Source organism: Podarcis vaucheri, assembly GCF_965113315.1.
Source record: "Podarcis vaucheri genome assembly, chromosome: 1".
In the NCBI taxonomy this organism is placed as follows: Eukaryota; Metazoa; Chordata; class Lepidosauria; order Squamata; family Lacertidae; genus Podarcis; species Podarcis vaucheri.
In genome coordinates this window covers 42,557,651-42,574,217 of record NC_138759.1, presented here as the reverse complement: position 1 = coordinate 42,574,217, position 16,567 = coordinate 42,557,651, and the positions used below count along the sequence as shown (strand labels likewise).

General features: G+C 44.0%; 1 protein-coding gene across 1 annotated transcript in view; it reads right to left on the bottom strand.

Annotated features, from left to right (window-relative positions):
• The window catches only part of RYR3 (ryanodine receptor 3), a 286,017-nt gene that overhangs the window by 227,029 nt on the left and 42,421 nt on the right, over positions 1–16,567 (bottom strand). The window contains exon 2 of the mRNA XM_082241418.1: positions 13,399–13,518. Coding sequence (XP_082097544.1) covers positions 13,399–13,518 — 120 coding nt within the window. The remainder of the gene's footprint in view (positions 1–13,398; positions 13,519–16,567) is intronic.

The window sequence follows — 16,567 nt, the reverse complement described above, 5'->3', positions numbered from 1 at the left end:
AATTAGCTTAAGTACTTGTGAAGCTGAATTGAATGCACTGTCTTATTCACTTAAGGATTGTGAATGGTTGTTACAATTGTGCAAAGACATGAAAATTCCTGTCAAATGTCCAATCCAGGTTTACCAGGACAACAAAGCATGTTTGGCTTTGCTGAATTCGGAAGGTTGTAAGCAAAGCACGAAGCACTTGCAATTGAAAGTGCAACATGCTAGGGAACATATTCAGAAGGGACTCGTAACGGTGTCCTATATGCCAGGTAATGAAATTCCTGCTGATGTATTGTCCAAGATTGTATCAAGGGATCAACACTGTACCTATGTACAGAAGTTGGGTTTGTACTGATATTGTACGAACACGCTGCCCAGTGATGTTCACAGAAAGGGGGAGGATGTTGGTTTCTGCTCTCTTCACTGTGCAGCAAAGTGCTTGTCACAAGACAATGTTTACATTCCACAGTCAGAGTACTGTTGGGTTTTCACACGGGAATGGGAAGCTGGATGTGACGTACACTGGTTTCCTGTTTTTCACATATCTCTCGGTGTTCTTCATTCCGAGGAGAAAGGACGGTTGCTTCTCTGCTCCAGCAGAGGCAAGATGCATGTTTGTAATTTCTCAATACTGAACTGAGAATAAAGCAACTTTAAGCATGTGGCACGTACTGTTCATCATTCCGTTGTGCAAAGGACTCTGCAATATCAACAACAACATCTATATGTTGCCTTCAGCTCAGTTCATCTTGGTTTCTCCCTCCACAGCAAAACTCAGCCATTCCCAAGGCACAGAAAGAAAGCAAAGCAATGCAGTGGGTTGCTGCGTTCTAGTCTAGAAAACATTTCTCCCTATTCTTCAACAGATAAGCCTTGTGTACAGACATTTTGCCTGGTCATCTGTGGCAGGGAGGGATATTCTTGTGGGGGAATGCTCTGTCCCTCCAGACCTGTTGGGGGCAGGGGGCTCTTGCCACATCTGCCTCCCCTCTCTTGGGACTCTGGAGCAGGTATAGGGTTATTCTTCTGTCATGCTTTAACTACTACTTCTGACTAATATGAACATAATTCCTAGCAAATGGTTTAAAGCATTGCAACATGCAATAAGGTTAGAGTTGTTTATCTAACAATCTCAAATGCCTTAAAAATAATCATTGACTTGGTTTTGTAAAGCTGTTGGGCACAATAGACTAAATCAGATGAGAATCTGTTCCATTTAGGCACTTCAATAAGCAAGGATAATGAGATGGTAAGTGGATAATGTTAATTAGCCACCCAGGGTCCTCAATGCAAGACTCTTACATATTGTTGTGAAATAACTTCCAAGTAATTTTGCCCTTTTAAAATGTTATCACCAATTTGGGGAATGATCATTTAAAGCATTATCAAATCAATGTCCACATTTCATTGTGGATTTTTGAGCCTTTAATTTCTCAGCTTTATATCAGCTTCTCTCATTTATTTACCACCAGCAGCCTGCCAAAGTCACCACTTTTCAGGGAGACATAGTCCACAGCACAAGAACAGCCAAGATACCTGTCTTAACAATGCAGAGGTAGCTATGAAGACTGCTGTAGTGGTCTTACATCAATACTGTAAATTCTCTCTAGTTCATTTAATAGTTACGTATTATAGTTATTCTAGGAATACTTGATACTACTAAAAGAACCAGCTGATTATGTAAAGCAGATATTCATCTATAAGACACCCAGGTAAAGAGGCCTAAAGCAGCTGCGATGCTGGAGTTTAATTCTAGGATGGAGAAATGAAAATAAAGCTGATAAAAACAGGCTGAATCAGATTAAGGCTGCAATCCTGGGCACAATTAACTGGGAGTAAGACCAATTTAACTCACATGCATAGTTGAGGTTGCAAAAATATAATCAATGGTGGTAGGAAAGGTCTGTACTAGATACCCCTAACACAGACTTGCTCACTCTCTAAGCTTCATTTGAGAAGTGACAAAATCATTGTGTAAAAACTAAGACTGGGAAAACCAAGCTTCAAGCCTCACACAGTCATTAACTGGGTGCCCATAGGTGAGTCACTCTTACTCAGCTTAACTTATTTCACAGGAGTGTTGCAAGTATATAATAGAGATGGGAGAACTATGTCTTGACCCCCTTGGTCAGTGTGGTGTGGTGTAGTGGTTAAGAGCGGGAGACTCGTAATCTGGGGAACCGGGTTCACGTCTCCGCTCCTCCACATGCAGCTGCTGGGTGACCTTGGGCCAGTCACACTTCTTTGAAGTCTCTCAGCCCCACTCAACTCACAGAGTGTTTGTTGTGGGGGAGGAAGGGAAAGGAGAAAGTTAGCTGCTTTGAGACTCCAGTAGTGATAAAGCGGGATATCATACTGAGACTCCAGTAGCGATAAAGCGGGATATCATATCCTCTTCTTCTTCTTGGAAAAAAGTCAGGATGCAAATGCAAGTGTTCCTCTTCAGGGTTCCAGCCAGCAAGCTCTTCCTCTTCCAGGATATTCTGTTCCTTTTCTCCCCCCCCCTTCCCCTCTCCCACTTTCCCAGTATCTCCCAACCAGCCAGATATTCAGCATTCTGCAGCAGTTGAGCTTGCTCAGTCTTCGTCAGACTGTTGGGGAGAAGGTAGTGAACCCCGGGTGTCTTGCACAACTCGGAGACTGAGATGGCATGCAACAATATATTTAGGTAAGGAGGGTGGACTCCTACCTCAAAGAGGAGTCCAGCAAGGGAGGAAGCTCCCCACAGAGGATGTGGAATCTCCTTTGTAGAAAAAGTTTCAAAGAACATCACACAGGCACATCTTAGAAATATTTTAGGTATAATAATTCTTTCATGGCTTTTAGTGGCAGACTACTAAATACTGCATCAAATTTGCCTTCCAGATTGCATTTGTGTGCCCTGGTCATGCAGGTTCCAGTGTTGAAAAGAGTCACATCTGGCAATTGCCGCAGGCAACCAATCTTGCTTCAGAAATACATTGGAAGGCCAGTTCTCGTTATTAGTGTGGTAAATAGTGCAGTTGTATTCTACTATTAAAATACTGGGCAGCCACCAAGCTGCAGAGCCCAATAGAGCAATGAAGAAAATGGTTTACATTCATCAACTAGTGAAATGTAGAACACATTCTAATTGCAGCGATATAGTTCTCCCATTAATCTTCATAGATAGGTGAGGCAACCAAGTAACCCAGACAGAACAAAATGCAGCATTACAGCTGTTTTACTGAAAGTCAGCTTCTGGCATACTAGAAGTTTGAAGACCATAAAAATTGTATTCACATCTTCGCTTCTATCAATCTAATGAACACTAAGAACAAAACAGCAGCTGTACTTTGCAGGTTCAGAAAATGGGGCAATGAGCACCGTTGCAAAGTACCTTGAATGCATAGTAATTATTCTTTAAAACCACCAGGGAAATTTCTTCAGGTTGTGAACAAACAAGATAGAAGACAGTACATTTGGCAGATTAATTAATTATATGCTATCCACGTAAAGAGCAGAAGGACTACAGCTCCAGCTCCAAAAGTACAGGCAAAATTGAGCTAAGCTCTTTCCATCCCACTAATTTTAGTAAGAAAGAGTTAAGTGTGTGCACCCATAACTTTGTCATAGAAATCAACGTCACTTTAAAGGGCTTTGATCAGGCTCTGTTATGGCCATTAAAATTAGCAAGAGCTGCTAAAAATGAATAAGCAGCTACTGTGTGCAGATAATGCTTGATTTGATTGAAGCCATTAGTGTATTAGAAAACTTCAGCAATATGAGCACAATTTTACTAAGTTGTGATTTCTGCTTATTATCTTAATTAGAATTTCATTTGCATTTTCTCTCGGATTCTCAGACTGTAATAAGGAGAGACAAAGTTTTCTCAGGCATTTGAAGATACAAGACAAGTATGCACCACGCTGGCAGATTCTATTTTAGTTATAAAATTATTTTCTTTATCTCATTCTCACACCTTGAGGCCTAGGTTGGGTGTAAGGCACAGTATTTTTTATGTATAAACAGGCAATGAAACAATTACAGACTGTAGATTTGGGTCACAGGACGTCACACTCTTTTTCTCTTCACTGTCATTTATATAACTTACATACTTATTACTAACCATTTCCAGCAGAGTGTAAAAAGGCAACAATCATAGAACTCAATGGAGCTTACTTCTAAGTAAATCTGTGTAGCTTTATGCAGGAGTTCTCCAAACCAATCCTATCTTCCTCAATACAAAATACATATTACATTGTCGGATGTGATAAATTAACAAGTATACCACAATATATTTTACAAATTGTTGTAGATCAGCACAGTGACAATTCCATCTTTCTCAGCATAGGCTATGTAGGAGGGTTTGTTACTCTAGCCCTGTGACTACAGTCTGTGTGGTGGTGGTGGCAGAGCCGACTTTCCCATTGGGTTTACTGGCGCATTGCGCCAGGGCGCCAGCCTCTCAGGGGCGCCCCAGTGAGTGGGGGAGCTGTGTGGCTTTGCCGGCGGCCTCCCCTCCCCCCCTGCATGCCCGCCAGCTACACCCCATCAACCATATGTCTGGCGGACATGCAGCTTCCTTCCCAAGCCCTGCGGGAGGAGAGCGGTCCCCGCAGAGGCTTGTGAAAAGGTCAACAACTCTGGGAAACGGGGAGTGGGGCATCGGAGGTATCTTTGCAGCACAGGGCCGGATATGCTTAAGACAGCCCTGGGTGGTGGGGAATGGAAAAAAGGAGAGCGGCATTCTAGTGAAAGGCTGCTGCAGTGGTTAGGCTTCTTGATTCTGCTTAGCAAATAAGTCATTACTACGTGGTCACTGCCACCAGAGCTATACATGGCACCCCTAGAGGTTAGGTTCTTATAAAGAGATGGGATTCAGGAAACAGACCTGGTAACAGATAGATTTTAGATTTTCAAAGACAGGGGAACCCACAATTTGTATTGTTGCAAGCCAACTCTCAGGTTGGTCACTTGCTCCCTCACCTGGAGAAGCTTCCTGTTCAGACTACGGTTTCTCTTTGGAGTAGCTGCAATCACAGGTGTCTGGCTCCTGATTCTTGACTCCCAGCTCCTGATTCACAGCTATTTATGGCTCATCTCGGACACAATGGGAGTTGGAGATGTTGTGTACTCAGTGGCGTAGCGTGGGTTCTCAGCACCCGGGGCAAGGCAAGTAATTTGCGCCCCCTAACCCGTGGATTTTAGCACTCGAGTCTCTTCCGCGCGCCCCCCCAGATGTTGCGCCAGGTGCACCCCCCACGCTACGCCACTGCTCCCACCACAAGTCTTCAGGACAGCCATCCGAAGGCTGGCGCGGGGAGAAGGTCTCTCCGCCCCACCGCCAGGCTTCAGAGCAGCCTTCCGAAGCCTGGCGGTGGGGCGGAGAGCCCTCCTCCAGCCGCCAGCCTTCGGAGCATCCTTACGAAGCCTGGCGGCGGGAGGAGGTCTCTCTGCCCCACCGCCAGGCTTCGGAGGAGGTCCGAGGACAGTGGGGAAGACGCGCTGCGCTTCCCCGCTGTCCCGGAGATTACCCTATGGACTTTCGTCTTGCGAAGGGCCGGCCAAACGCGCCCCCCCAATGTTGCGCCCGGTGCGGCTGGCACCCCTGGCACCCCCCACGCTACGCCACTGTGTGTACTTAATTCCCTATGTGCCCCCCTCCCAGAAGCAATAGTAATGCTGGCCGCCAGGAGAGTGTTGGTGGATGCCCCTGTCTCCTGTGATCTACAATACATTATGGCTGGAGCAAGTAGATGTTAGAAACTCACCACCTGGATGCCAATCACAGAAGGGAGTCCAACTCTCATACATCCAGCTGCCAGTCACCTACTCTTGAATAATCATGATAAAAAAATATCAAGCAATATGCATGCATATGTAAACCAATCTTCAGTCTAGTTGATGCTGCAGGAACTTAGTACAATGCTAAAGCTAAGCCCATAGGATTTCCAGGCATCCTATTTTTATAGCCTCTTGACAGGCTTTGTGAACACAGATCCCACTGTCTATATTCCAGTGGCAGTACATAGAAATAGGCATCTATATAGCACGTTCTGTCTGATTGCAATACAATAAATGTGATTATATTTTATACATTTCTGCTAAATTCTGCAGTAATCTTCTTTTTCTTCTTTTAAAGAAAGCACTGCTGCATCTAGATTATGCTTGAATACCATTCAATCGATTCCTGGAACTACAAGTCTCCTAACTTTTTGACTTCAGATACAGTTTATATTAGCCAAGCCGAAACCACCATTCCATACTATAAAAAGTACTGGCACAAAACTGTTGAGGAGCAGATATATTGATTCACTGTGATAGCACTCAACAGAATGATCTAAAAACTATTTATTTATTTATTTACCATTGGGGTTGGTATTTTAATCCATTTAAATGGATTTTATAAGTTAATAAAATGCATTGAATTCTGATATAGAGAGAAAATGATGGTTTATGGCAAAGGTTTCCTCCTAGTAAGAATGTTTCTTTGAGATAATGATTTATACTCATGTATTGACAAATGTTTTTTTTCTGACTGACAGTCGAATAAAGAAGTGATTGATTGATACTCTTTGTTAAGTGAATGGGGAAATTGTGGTTCCATGCCATTTTGCAGAGAGAAAGGGTGCTGTTAGAATAAAAGTTATGTTATGGTTTGTTTTCAACATAGTGTTAACACGAACATTTCATTAGCGCAATGATTTCTCCTTGCACAATGAAAAATTCCTTCCCTTGCATCCCCAAATCTGTTCTAGGTGTTCCCCCAATCCTCTGGAGCTGATTTGGAGAAGGCATGGAGGGTGCAGGGGAGGAAGAGGCGGAATCCCATTGTGCAAGCACAACTTACACTGAACAGGGCTTCTGTTGGTGGTGACTGCCACCCTCCCTTTCTAGGAAAAAGCCGGTAAGTTAAAGTAAAAAATCCTATTGCAAGTGGCCTGTTGTCAGTGACCTGTTTGTGCTATCTGAATTTCCCATTTCCCATCATGACACATCCTTGGTCCAACTTGTGCGGTGTTTACAGGCAACTTGAACTATCCAAATCTTATAGATGGACACTTTCCACTGTTCTGGTAGAAGTCAGCCAAGCAATTTAAAAGTGGGGTAAAATAAACTGAAGATAATTATTTGCCAGTAAACAACAAAAAAACAAACCTCATGGCCTTTCAATGTCCAGCATTTATAAAACGGTTAGTGGTTACACAGACCTCACAATTCTCTAAGCTAGCAGAACAGTGCAATTAATTATTAAAATTCATTTCGGTCATGCAAAATGCAAGCATAAATCTGTCATTCGGGAATAGGTGGTTATGCCACAGTCTGTCACTTTCTTTTGATGTAGCTTTCCTTTCTCATGCAGGCGGAGCAGCGACTCTTATTTTAATAATGAGTCACAGTTGCCAACTTCTTAATGGCAGTTTCTATTTAAATAATGTGAAATTTTCCATTCCATCAGGTAGGGGAACAAGGGTGAACAGCTGGATGGGAGTTACATCGTGACAGAGTAAGAGAGGCTGCCTAGGTCTTTTCCTGCCCTACGGTCATGACAGCAACTCTGAGGTATAGGAACCTGCCTTTGTGGGTCACATGTTCCTTAACTCTGTTCAGAGAGTGATGTAAGGAAGAGAAATCTACGGGTTGTTCTGGGAAAGTAGATTGGATTTCTAAATTATTTATTATTATTAATTATTATTTATTATTAATTATTATTAATCAATAGATCAAACCTATCGATTTTTAAGGAAATCAGCCCTGAGAGCTCACTGGAAGGACAGATTGTGAAGCTGAGGCACCAATACTTTGGCCACCTCATGAGAAGAGAAGACTCCCTGGAAAAGACCCTGATGTTGGGAAAAATTGAGGGCACAAGGAAAAGGGGACAACAGAGGATGAGATGGTTGGACAGCGTTCTCGAAGCTACTAACATGAGTTTGACTAAACTGTGGGAGGCAGTGGAAAACAGGAATGCCTGGCATGTTCTGGTACATGGGGTCACGAAGAATCGGACACGACTAAACAACAACATTATTATTAATTTATTATTATTATTATTAACTGAACACAAACCCCAGGCTTTTGGAGTTCTCACAAGAAAAGCCCTATCTAGTCCAGCATTCTCTTTTGACAAAAACCAACCAGATGACTGTGAGAAGCTCAAAAACAGAACTTAAGCACAATAGCCCTTTCCCGCACATGCTGTTCAGCAGCTGGCATTCAGAGGCTTACAGTCTCAAATACTGAGGGTAATATACAGCCATCATGACTAGTAGCCATTGATCATCTTATCTTCTATCAATTTTCTTATCCCATTTTTAAAGCCTTCCAAGATGGTGGTCATCACCACATCTTGTGGTAGCAAATTCCACCTTAAGTATGTGCTGTGTGCCTCTTTTCCCTGTCATGAAACTGCCACTGTTGGGCTTCACTGGATGGTCCCTGGATCCAGTATTAGTAGACAGGGACAAAATTCACCTTCTCTATACCATGCTTTATTATGAAAAGCTCTGTCATGTCCCCCTTTACATCTGTCATGTTACCTTTCCTCTTAGTTGAGTTACGCCAGCTCATTGATCATTAAATATCCATTAAATATCCTATTTTGCAGTAGGACACCACTCATCCAAGGCCTCTTAAGCCTCCATAAACCTTACCTGAGAGAAGAGAAGATGTACAGAGGCCTCCCAAAAGCATTAAAGTACAAGGTGCCTTAAAGATCCTCCCAGCTCACATGTGAAGGACAGAGCCTCCGCAGTTATCTGATCTGCTCCAGTACTTAAGATCTTACTTAGATAGGCTATGACTCCTGTCAGAAACATGGCTTTGGTCCTGAAGAGTCCCCACTTGGCCTCTAGATCACCACTGTTCTCTGCTATTGATTATTTCTTGGGTTATATCTACCCTGGGCCCTTGCTCAGCATCTCTTTGAGCCTCAGCTGAACTGGTGCAAGAAAACCAAGGTTCTTAAAGGCACAGAAGCTCCATATCTTTACGAGTTCATATCCTATCACCCCAAAGCATCTAACAAAATCCTTATATTCTATATACCAGTCTTATCCTAACCTGGTTCCCTCCATATGTTTTGGACTACAACTCTCATCATTCCTGGCTACCAATGATCATGCTGGCTGCTGGTGATAGGAGATGCAGTCCAAAACATCTGGTGGGCATCAGGTTAGAGAAGACTGCTATATGCCAAAAACCTTCAGGGCAGTCTTGCAACTAATCACTGAGTCAATAGATAGTCACTACTTGCTCTAGTTGCCCACCTGTTCATTCCTCTGCCTTGCTCTTCCCTCAACTTGCTTCCACTTCCACCTCCCTTGGCTCAAGTAGGCTCATAGGTGCAGCTGGGAATTGAATGATTTTGGTATCCTCATTCTTCCCTGCCTCCCCTTTCTAGAGCCTGCACTATAGCATTTCCCTTAATTCACTCATGCCTTTTTTTGTTCTTGTTGCAGATTTTCCTCATCCCCCTCATCTTCTCAGTTTCTCATCCACTGTCTTAGACACATTCAATTAGCTTGCTGCTGCATTACTTATTCACTGAGTCAGCCTTCACTAAAGCTACACTTTATGTCAATGACTAAAAGGAGATGGTGTCTCTGGCAGAAGCAGTTCAGCAGACAAGAAAGCTAAATGCCAAAGCAATAGAAAGTTTGTTAGCAAACTTCTATCAATAACATGTTTAAGGCAAATATTTATGGAACAGAATACTTCAGTAAATAAAAAAAGAGATCCGTTGGATAGATCATTGTGTTCAGCCCTGCCCAGATCTGGAACTTTTCTGAGGAGTAACAGGAATAATCCCTCAACAAACTTTCCACACTGCACTGACGCTGAAAAGCTATTGGACCCAAGCATCCCTGTCCCAAGAAAGCTGGAGTAACTGAACTTGAGAAGGGGTTAATTTCCTTCAGGAGCATAAATCACCCCATGGATGAATTAATCACAGGTGCATGGTCAGCCAAGCCAGTTACTATGGTAACAGCCCAGTGCCCTGATTATATTTGGGATTAATGCATGTCAGTTCAGTAGTTTGTTAGTCTGTAGTTAATCTGTCTGTTGGTTAATCAATTAGCCTGACAGGGTTACTTGTCCAGTGTTACATCTTGACTCGCTGAACTTATTTAGAGCAACAAAGATATTTTGTATGTATCTGTATCTGTATATCTATTCCCAGAACTGCTTTACTGAGCCTTATCTTCTGCAACAGTAAACTATCTGCTGACTGGTAGTGGGAACAACTGCCACTGTGTGGGTATCCCACCTGAGATTCCAAACAGCTTAAGGAGACAACTACCAGAGCCCAGCAAGCGGTAAATTGGCAGCTGTCTGGAGGGGCACAAGCAGAGACACAGGCTGAAATTGAAGCAGTAAGTTTTCCTTGATGGATTCCAGAGAGGTGAGCGGCTCTGATGTGTCTGCAGAGCTAATGCAGGATGGCGCAGAGTATCACAACTGGGCTGTGGTTGGAACAGCTGTCAGAAAGGAATTACTCAAATTGGAGCTTCAAGATGCAGATGTTGCTCAAAAGAGAAGGATTGTAGATAGCGATTGATAAGAATTACCCCCTTCTCTTAAGGGCAACTGGACTCTAAAAGGAGAGAAGGTGCAAGCCACTATCACACTGGGAGTGGAAGTCAATTGGCACTAATTAGAGGCTCAGACAGTGTGAAGGCAATATGGACAGCTTTGCATAACTTTTACCTCCATGCAACGGCTGGCAGCAAGGTGTACTTGACATGGAAGTTGTACAGGGCAAGCCTAAATCCTGGAGATTCTCTGCCATTTCAACTTCAAAGAATTGGAGGTCTCTTCAGTGAACTGAGTCAGTGGGGAATGGAATTTAACCCTGTGGCAAAACGTTATATTATTCTGTCATCGCTGATTAACAGTTGTGATGGAACAATTGAAGCTATGCCAGAGGATCAACTTTTTGTGGAATCTGTGACCAACGGACTACTTGTGGAGTTGGAGAAAAGGCAGAACTGGAAATACATTTCTTCCCAGGGGATGCAGCCAGAATCTACAGGGAATGTGACAGCAAAGCCATATTCCAGAGCTTTACATGTCCACAGATGCTTCAACTGTGGATGGGAGACACATCTGAAACGCAACTCTCCAGGAGTGAAGAAGGGACAGGGGCAAAAGACACAAGCTGAAGGCATTCAAAACAGGAACCAGTTTCAGCAGACAACATGTAAGCAGGTGATGATTGCAAAAGTAAGCAATAGCAGCCAGGAGCGGGATTATAGATAGCAGAGTGATGTAACACATGTGTTTTGATAAGAATATGTTTCTGTCCATGTCCAAGACTGAAAGGGAGGCAGTATCTCTAGCTGGCAGCACAAAACAGCAAATTCAGGCTAAAGGCCCAGTTCATTTGGAACGCTTGGGTAAAACTGTAAAAACACTCTTTGTACCAAAACTAGACAGTAACCTGCTATTTGTAGCTAGGTTGACAGAGCAAGTTATGTTTACTGGTGGAAAAATTGGTTTTATTTTATTTTTATTTTTTACAGAAGGGGTGCTGTATACTACCGGAAGTTTAAGTGGGGGGAGGGGTGTTCTGGTTTGTTTTGGGTCTTGTTTTTATTATGCATTTTGTGTTTTTAATCTTGTATTTTTAGATTGTGAACCACCCTGAGTTCTACGGATGAAGAGCTATATACAATTATTGTTATTACTGGATTTTGAATATGCCTAAAGTGTCTGGAACTGCCACATGTGCACAGACCAGAATACAGTATCATAAAGTCCCACTCACACACAAAGAATGCATACACTTGTATCACAGAAGATCTGGGCATGCAAACTTTAAATCAATTGCATAAATGTCAGCTTTATGGTGATTGGTAGTGGGAGCAACTTCCACTGTGTGTGTATCAAACCTGAAATTCCTCATACCCCACAACCACTGCCTGGTTTCCTGGCCAGCTCTCAGACCCTTCTATGGTCACAGGGGCAGAGGAGACAGCAAGCCAAGCAGGAGGTTCAAGACTGTGGTCAAATGTCTATCTAGCTGCACTTGAGGCTATTTGAGAGAAAGGTGAAACACATAGAAACACCTGCCTATATAAGAGGCTGGCTGAAAGCCAGGAACAAGTGGAACCTCAAGCTCCTATATAGCCTCCCAATCGTAGCTGCTTCATTGCTCAGGCAACAGCCCTGTTCTGAGCTCTGACCAGCCTGACCTGGGGAATGGACATAATGTTCCTGATCAGAAAGTTGACTCAGATAAGCCACCATCTCCCACCTCCCATCCCCAATCTGTAAAATGGGAGTAATAAACACATGACTCACAGAAATGTTGTAATATTATTTTTCCTCAGTTGCTATAAGCTTCAAAATAGTGACAAAAACTGTACTCGCTGACTAGACTCAATCTGAGCTCCCCACTGTTCCACACTCAGGTGGGCCATGCAGTCCAATATGCAGAGTTTCAAACCTTGAATTGCAAAGCCTCTCCTCCTCACAGAGGGGAGGAGTTGTGAGCAGGAGCCATTTCCTGCGTTGGCAGGGGGCATTCCAGCCCCTGCCCAGCTGGCCTGGCTGCCACACCACGTCCCAGGTAGCCAGCCAATCAGGTGGAGGCTTGGGGGAGGGGTTTAGCTGCTCAAATGCAGCCGCAGCAGCACTTCTCTTTCATTCCACTGCTGGTTTTTGTCAGATCACCCACCCACCCTCCCTTTAGTTCATTGCTTGGTTCTTGACATTGCTATGGACCTGTGGTTGGTCGCCTTGGTTGTCCAAGGGGCCTGGTAGGAATTTTTATCCATCTGGCAAATTGGCACCAGCCTCTTGGTTTTTTGCCTACCTTGTAGCAAATCATCACAACTTTTAGGTATTGGCAGTTAAGCATTGGAATATGTTTCTGTATTGGAGGGCAGGGTGTGGCCATCGCCTACCCCTCCACTTTATGGGTATTCCGGTAAAGGAATCCGGTGGTCGTGGATCCTGTCTGATGCCCTTGCTGGTGGCTAGTGCCATGGCACAACCCCCAGTGACATCAGGGGGAGCTTTCAGTTGTATTTGCATCGACAGGCTCCTCCCACTGGTGGTTAACCCTTGTTAGACTCACCCCTTCCTGAGGGGGTGGAGTCACGCTCTGTTGTTTTATCCAGTGCCTAAGCCAATACCTCTCACATGCTGTAATCAATAAAGTTGTGGCCTTTTTTATAGCCCATTAACCTAATATACTGCGTCCATGTGTCTTTCTTATCCCCAAGCGAGTGGCGGGTCCTTGAATCACAAAGTGGTTGGCAGAATATATACGATTCAGCAAAACTTGGTGAATTAGCAAATTTTGCATTCTATATATACAGTATATCATCTATTATAGGAAGCACAATTAAATTTCTTAATAGCATTTGTAAATTAATGACCATCAATTACACTAACTTTAAAAAACAAACAAAAAAACACCCTTGCAGAAGGGAGCCTTACTTTTGCTTCTGAAGTTGGTTCCAAAAAGCACAAGCGGTTCCCGAGACCCTCAGCTGCCAGGCAGAACTTGCGCTGCTCTTTGTGGATGTTGGCAACGCACTGAAGCACTACTTCATCATCCTGTCAGGGAACATGAGAGCCATGTGAGAAAATACAAAATACCTGCAAGGTTTAGCTCAGTGATAGATTGGCTACATTTCTGTGAGTCTCAGAACAACACATTTGTTTAAAAATGGTAACATGCATACATTTTTCATTTAGAAGATTAGAACAGGATGGGCAACCCACGGCCCCTAGGGCTGTATTCTTTTGTGGCCCTCAGCTGAATTTCAAAAACCTTCTGCAAGTGACCAGTTCGGACCACTGGCAATAGCAATCCGTCTCTCTCCTGGCTGCCAGGAGGGCGTTGTGGTACCACCATCCTCCCCAACAGTGACATCTCTGCCACCTACTGGGATGGGACAGGGCAGCAGCGAGGTCAGGGCTCTGTGGGTGCCCCAGTGGGAGCACTGGGTGGGCTTTGACAGAGAGTGTTAAAGCAATAGCAATAGCAATATCACGGTTGAGAGGGCAGCACCTTGGTACCACACCATGCACTGTCCACTCCTGGGAAGAGAAAAGGGGGTATCAGAGAAAGAGAAATGGGTGGCTTCACCCTCTTTTGGCTCTGGTTCCATCCACTACTGTCTTAAGCTCCACTCATGAGAGCCAATGTTGTGTAGTGGTTAAGAGTGGTGGACTCGTAAATGGTGAACCGGGTTCGCTTCCCCGCTCCTCCACATGCAGCTGCTGGGTGACCTTGGGCTAGTCACACTTCTCTGAAGTCTCTCAGCCCCACTCACCTCACAGAGTGTTTGTTGTGGGGGAGGAAGGGAAAGGAGATTGTTAGCCGCTTTGAGACTCCTGAAGGGGAGTGAAAGGCGGAATATCAAATCCAAACTCTTTTTCTTATTTTCTTCATACAATGAAGGGTAAGTTTAGATTAATGAACCCCTTCACATGTTTCCTCTCCAGAATTGCCTCAAACCATGGCTTAGAATCTTGCTTCCCCTGAACCTTCCCACACTTTCCATTTTTAGCAAACCATAATTTGCTGCTACTTGTCAGCCAGCAAAATATACTGTCCAAGCCCCTGATGAGTCACTGCCACCTCCAGAGTTGCCTCACCACTTGGGTTGCCCTCCCCAGCTGCCACTGAGACTCTCTGCACTGCCAGGAGGTCAGGAAGGGGAGGAGCCAGCACCCCAGCTTTCTCTTCCAAAGTGGCTAAAGTTGAGGCTCAACAGAGAGAGTCCCCTTCTCCAATCCCAGTTCCCACCCTTAAGCCCACCACCCCAATGTCTTCCTCCTCATCTATCAGGGCTTGCCAACCCAAGTCCAAGCCCAATAGCATTGCACGGCTCATGACAATTGGACATGGGGAACCTTATCATAGTACTTTCATTACTTTTGTTATTTAAAAATCCCCAATCCAGGTCTTCCCTGTGTTTCAGTAGAGCCAAGAAGAATCAAGCTAAAAGTCTATTGGGATTGTTTGTTAATCAAGTGTAGTTCTCCTGAAAACTACGCAGATAGGAAAGAGTTTTTAAAAATGCTATTGTTCGCATACCTCTTTCAGAATATTTTCCATAGAAATACATTTTTTAAATAATACAGCCTTGCCATTTATCTGTATGTTGTGCAAAGGGACATTTATTCACAGCACACTTGTAAACTCAAAAGCTGATGGCAAAGAGAGCAGATAGCATGTTAGCTGAAATGTTTTCTTTGACAAGGGTAATAGCATTATACCTTCTGAAGTCTAGTAATCCATGAGGATCATGCGCTAACAGAAATGTTTGCTCTTGTCTGAATCACTGATTGAAGGCTCTAAGTAGGGAAAGCTACAGGGTATATTTGAAACAGTATGAATTTTTTTTTTCCAAAATGTGTCTCCTGCCCATTGAAAAGCTCCCCTCACCCCAGTTTCCTAATCTAAAATATAACCAAGTTGGCTCAAAATTAAGTGACACATAGTTAATATCACTTGTTTAGGCACCAGCAGTGTCAAGCTGTGGCCAACATTGGCGGGCCCGCCGCACATGCATATCATCACATGTGTGACGCCCCCCCCCCACCTGGCCAGGCCAATTCAGCCCACCATCCTGCATCCACCCACCACCAGCTGCCTTACCTTTTTGAAAGGGATGCACAGGGCAAAGATGCTTCGCTCTGACACATCCCTTGCAACTGTCAAAAGGACACGGCAGGACCAAGCATCTTCATCCTGGAGCTTCCTTTTCAGAATCTCCATGGAAATTTGGGAGGCCCCGGCCCCCTTCTTGAATATATGGGGGGTTGGCCCCCACCGCCCCCTGTAAATGGCACCCTAGTTGGCACACCAATGGAGTCAAGTTACTGCTCCCACTGGTTTGCCACTCAGCTCCCCCCACTAGCCTTGAGCCTCCCTTCCAAGCAGAAATAGCAATGCCACCCCACTCAGCAAGCTGTGTCAAGAGAAAAAGGGTGAAGGAGCTATCAGAAGGAGACAGGCTATCTGAAAGAAGTCTGAAATGTACCAGTGAGTGTTAGAAAAATATGTCCCTCTCTGGTTTCTGGTAGACTGCAACATTAAGCAGCCCCAGAAGTCTCCTGGGACAAACCTTTCAACCCACACAGCCATTCTCCTCTCCAGATAGACCGGGAGACCTCTGCAAGAACCAAGGCAGCATGCATTGTTCCTTAACATTTGTTTCTAGTTCACATTTGAAGGACAGATTGTGCACTTCCGTTGATGGAAGGCTCTTTAATCCTGTGCTGTCCTCCATGAGTGGAAAGGCCAGGGGGAAGAGGGAGGAAGCAATTTTCTTTTTAAAATTGATTTATAAATTTCCCAGAATTTTAATACATACAAATTGTAGGTGATAAGAAAGGAATGGTAAGTCTATGGGAATAAGATAGACAAAGGGAGGAGGCCATTTTCATTTATTCCTCCGTCCCAGGGTTACCACATTTCAAACAGTGAAATCCGGACAGAAAAGTTGCTTTTTAGTTTTGCCCAAAGTTGTTGAGCTTTCTGACAAATTTGCAAAAAAAGAGAGCTATCCCTTAGACAGTCACTTCTTTTAGGCGAATACATGTGAATGAGATTTTAGCAATGAAAAATTTGTGACCGTATGAAGTTAAGAAA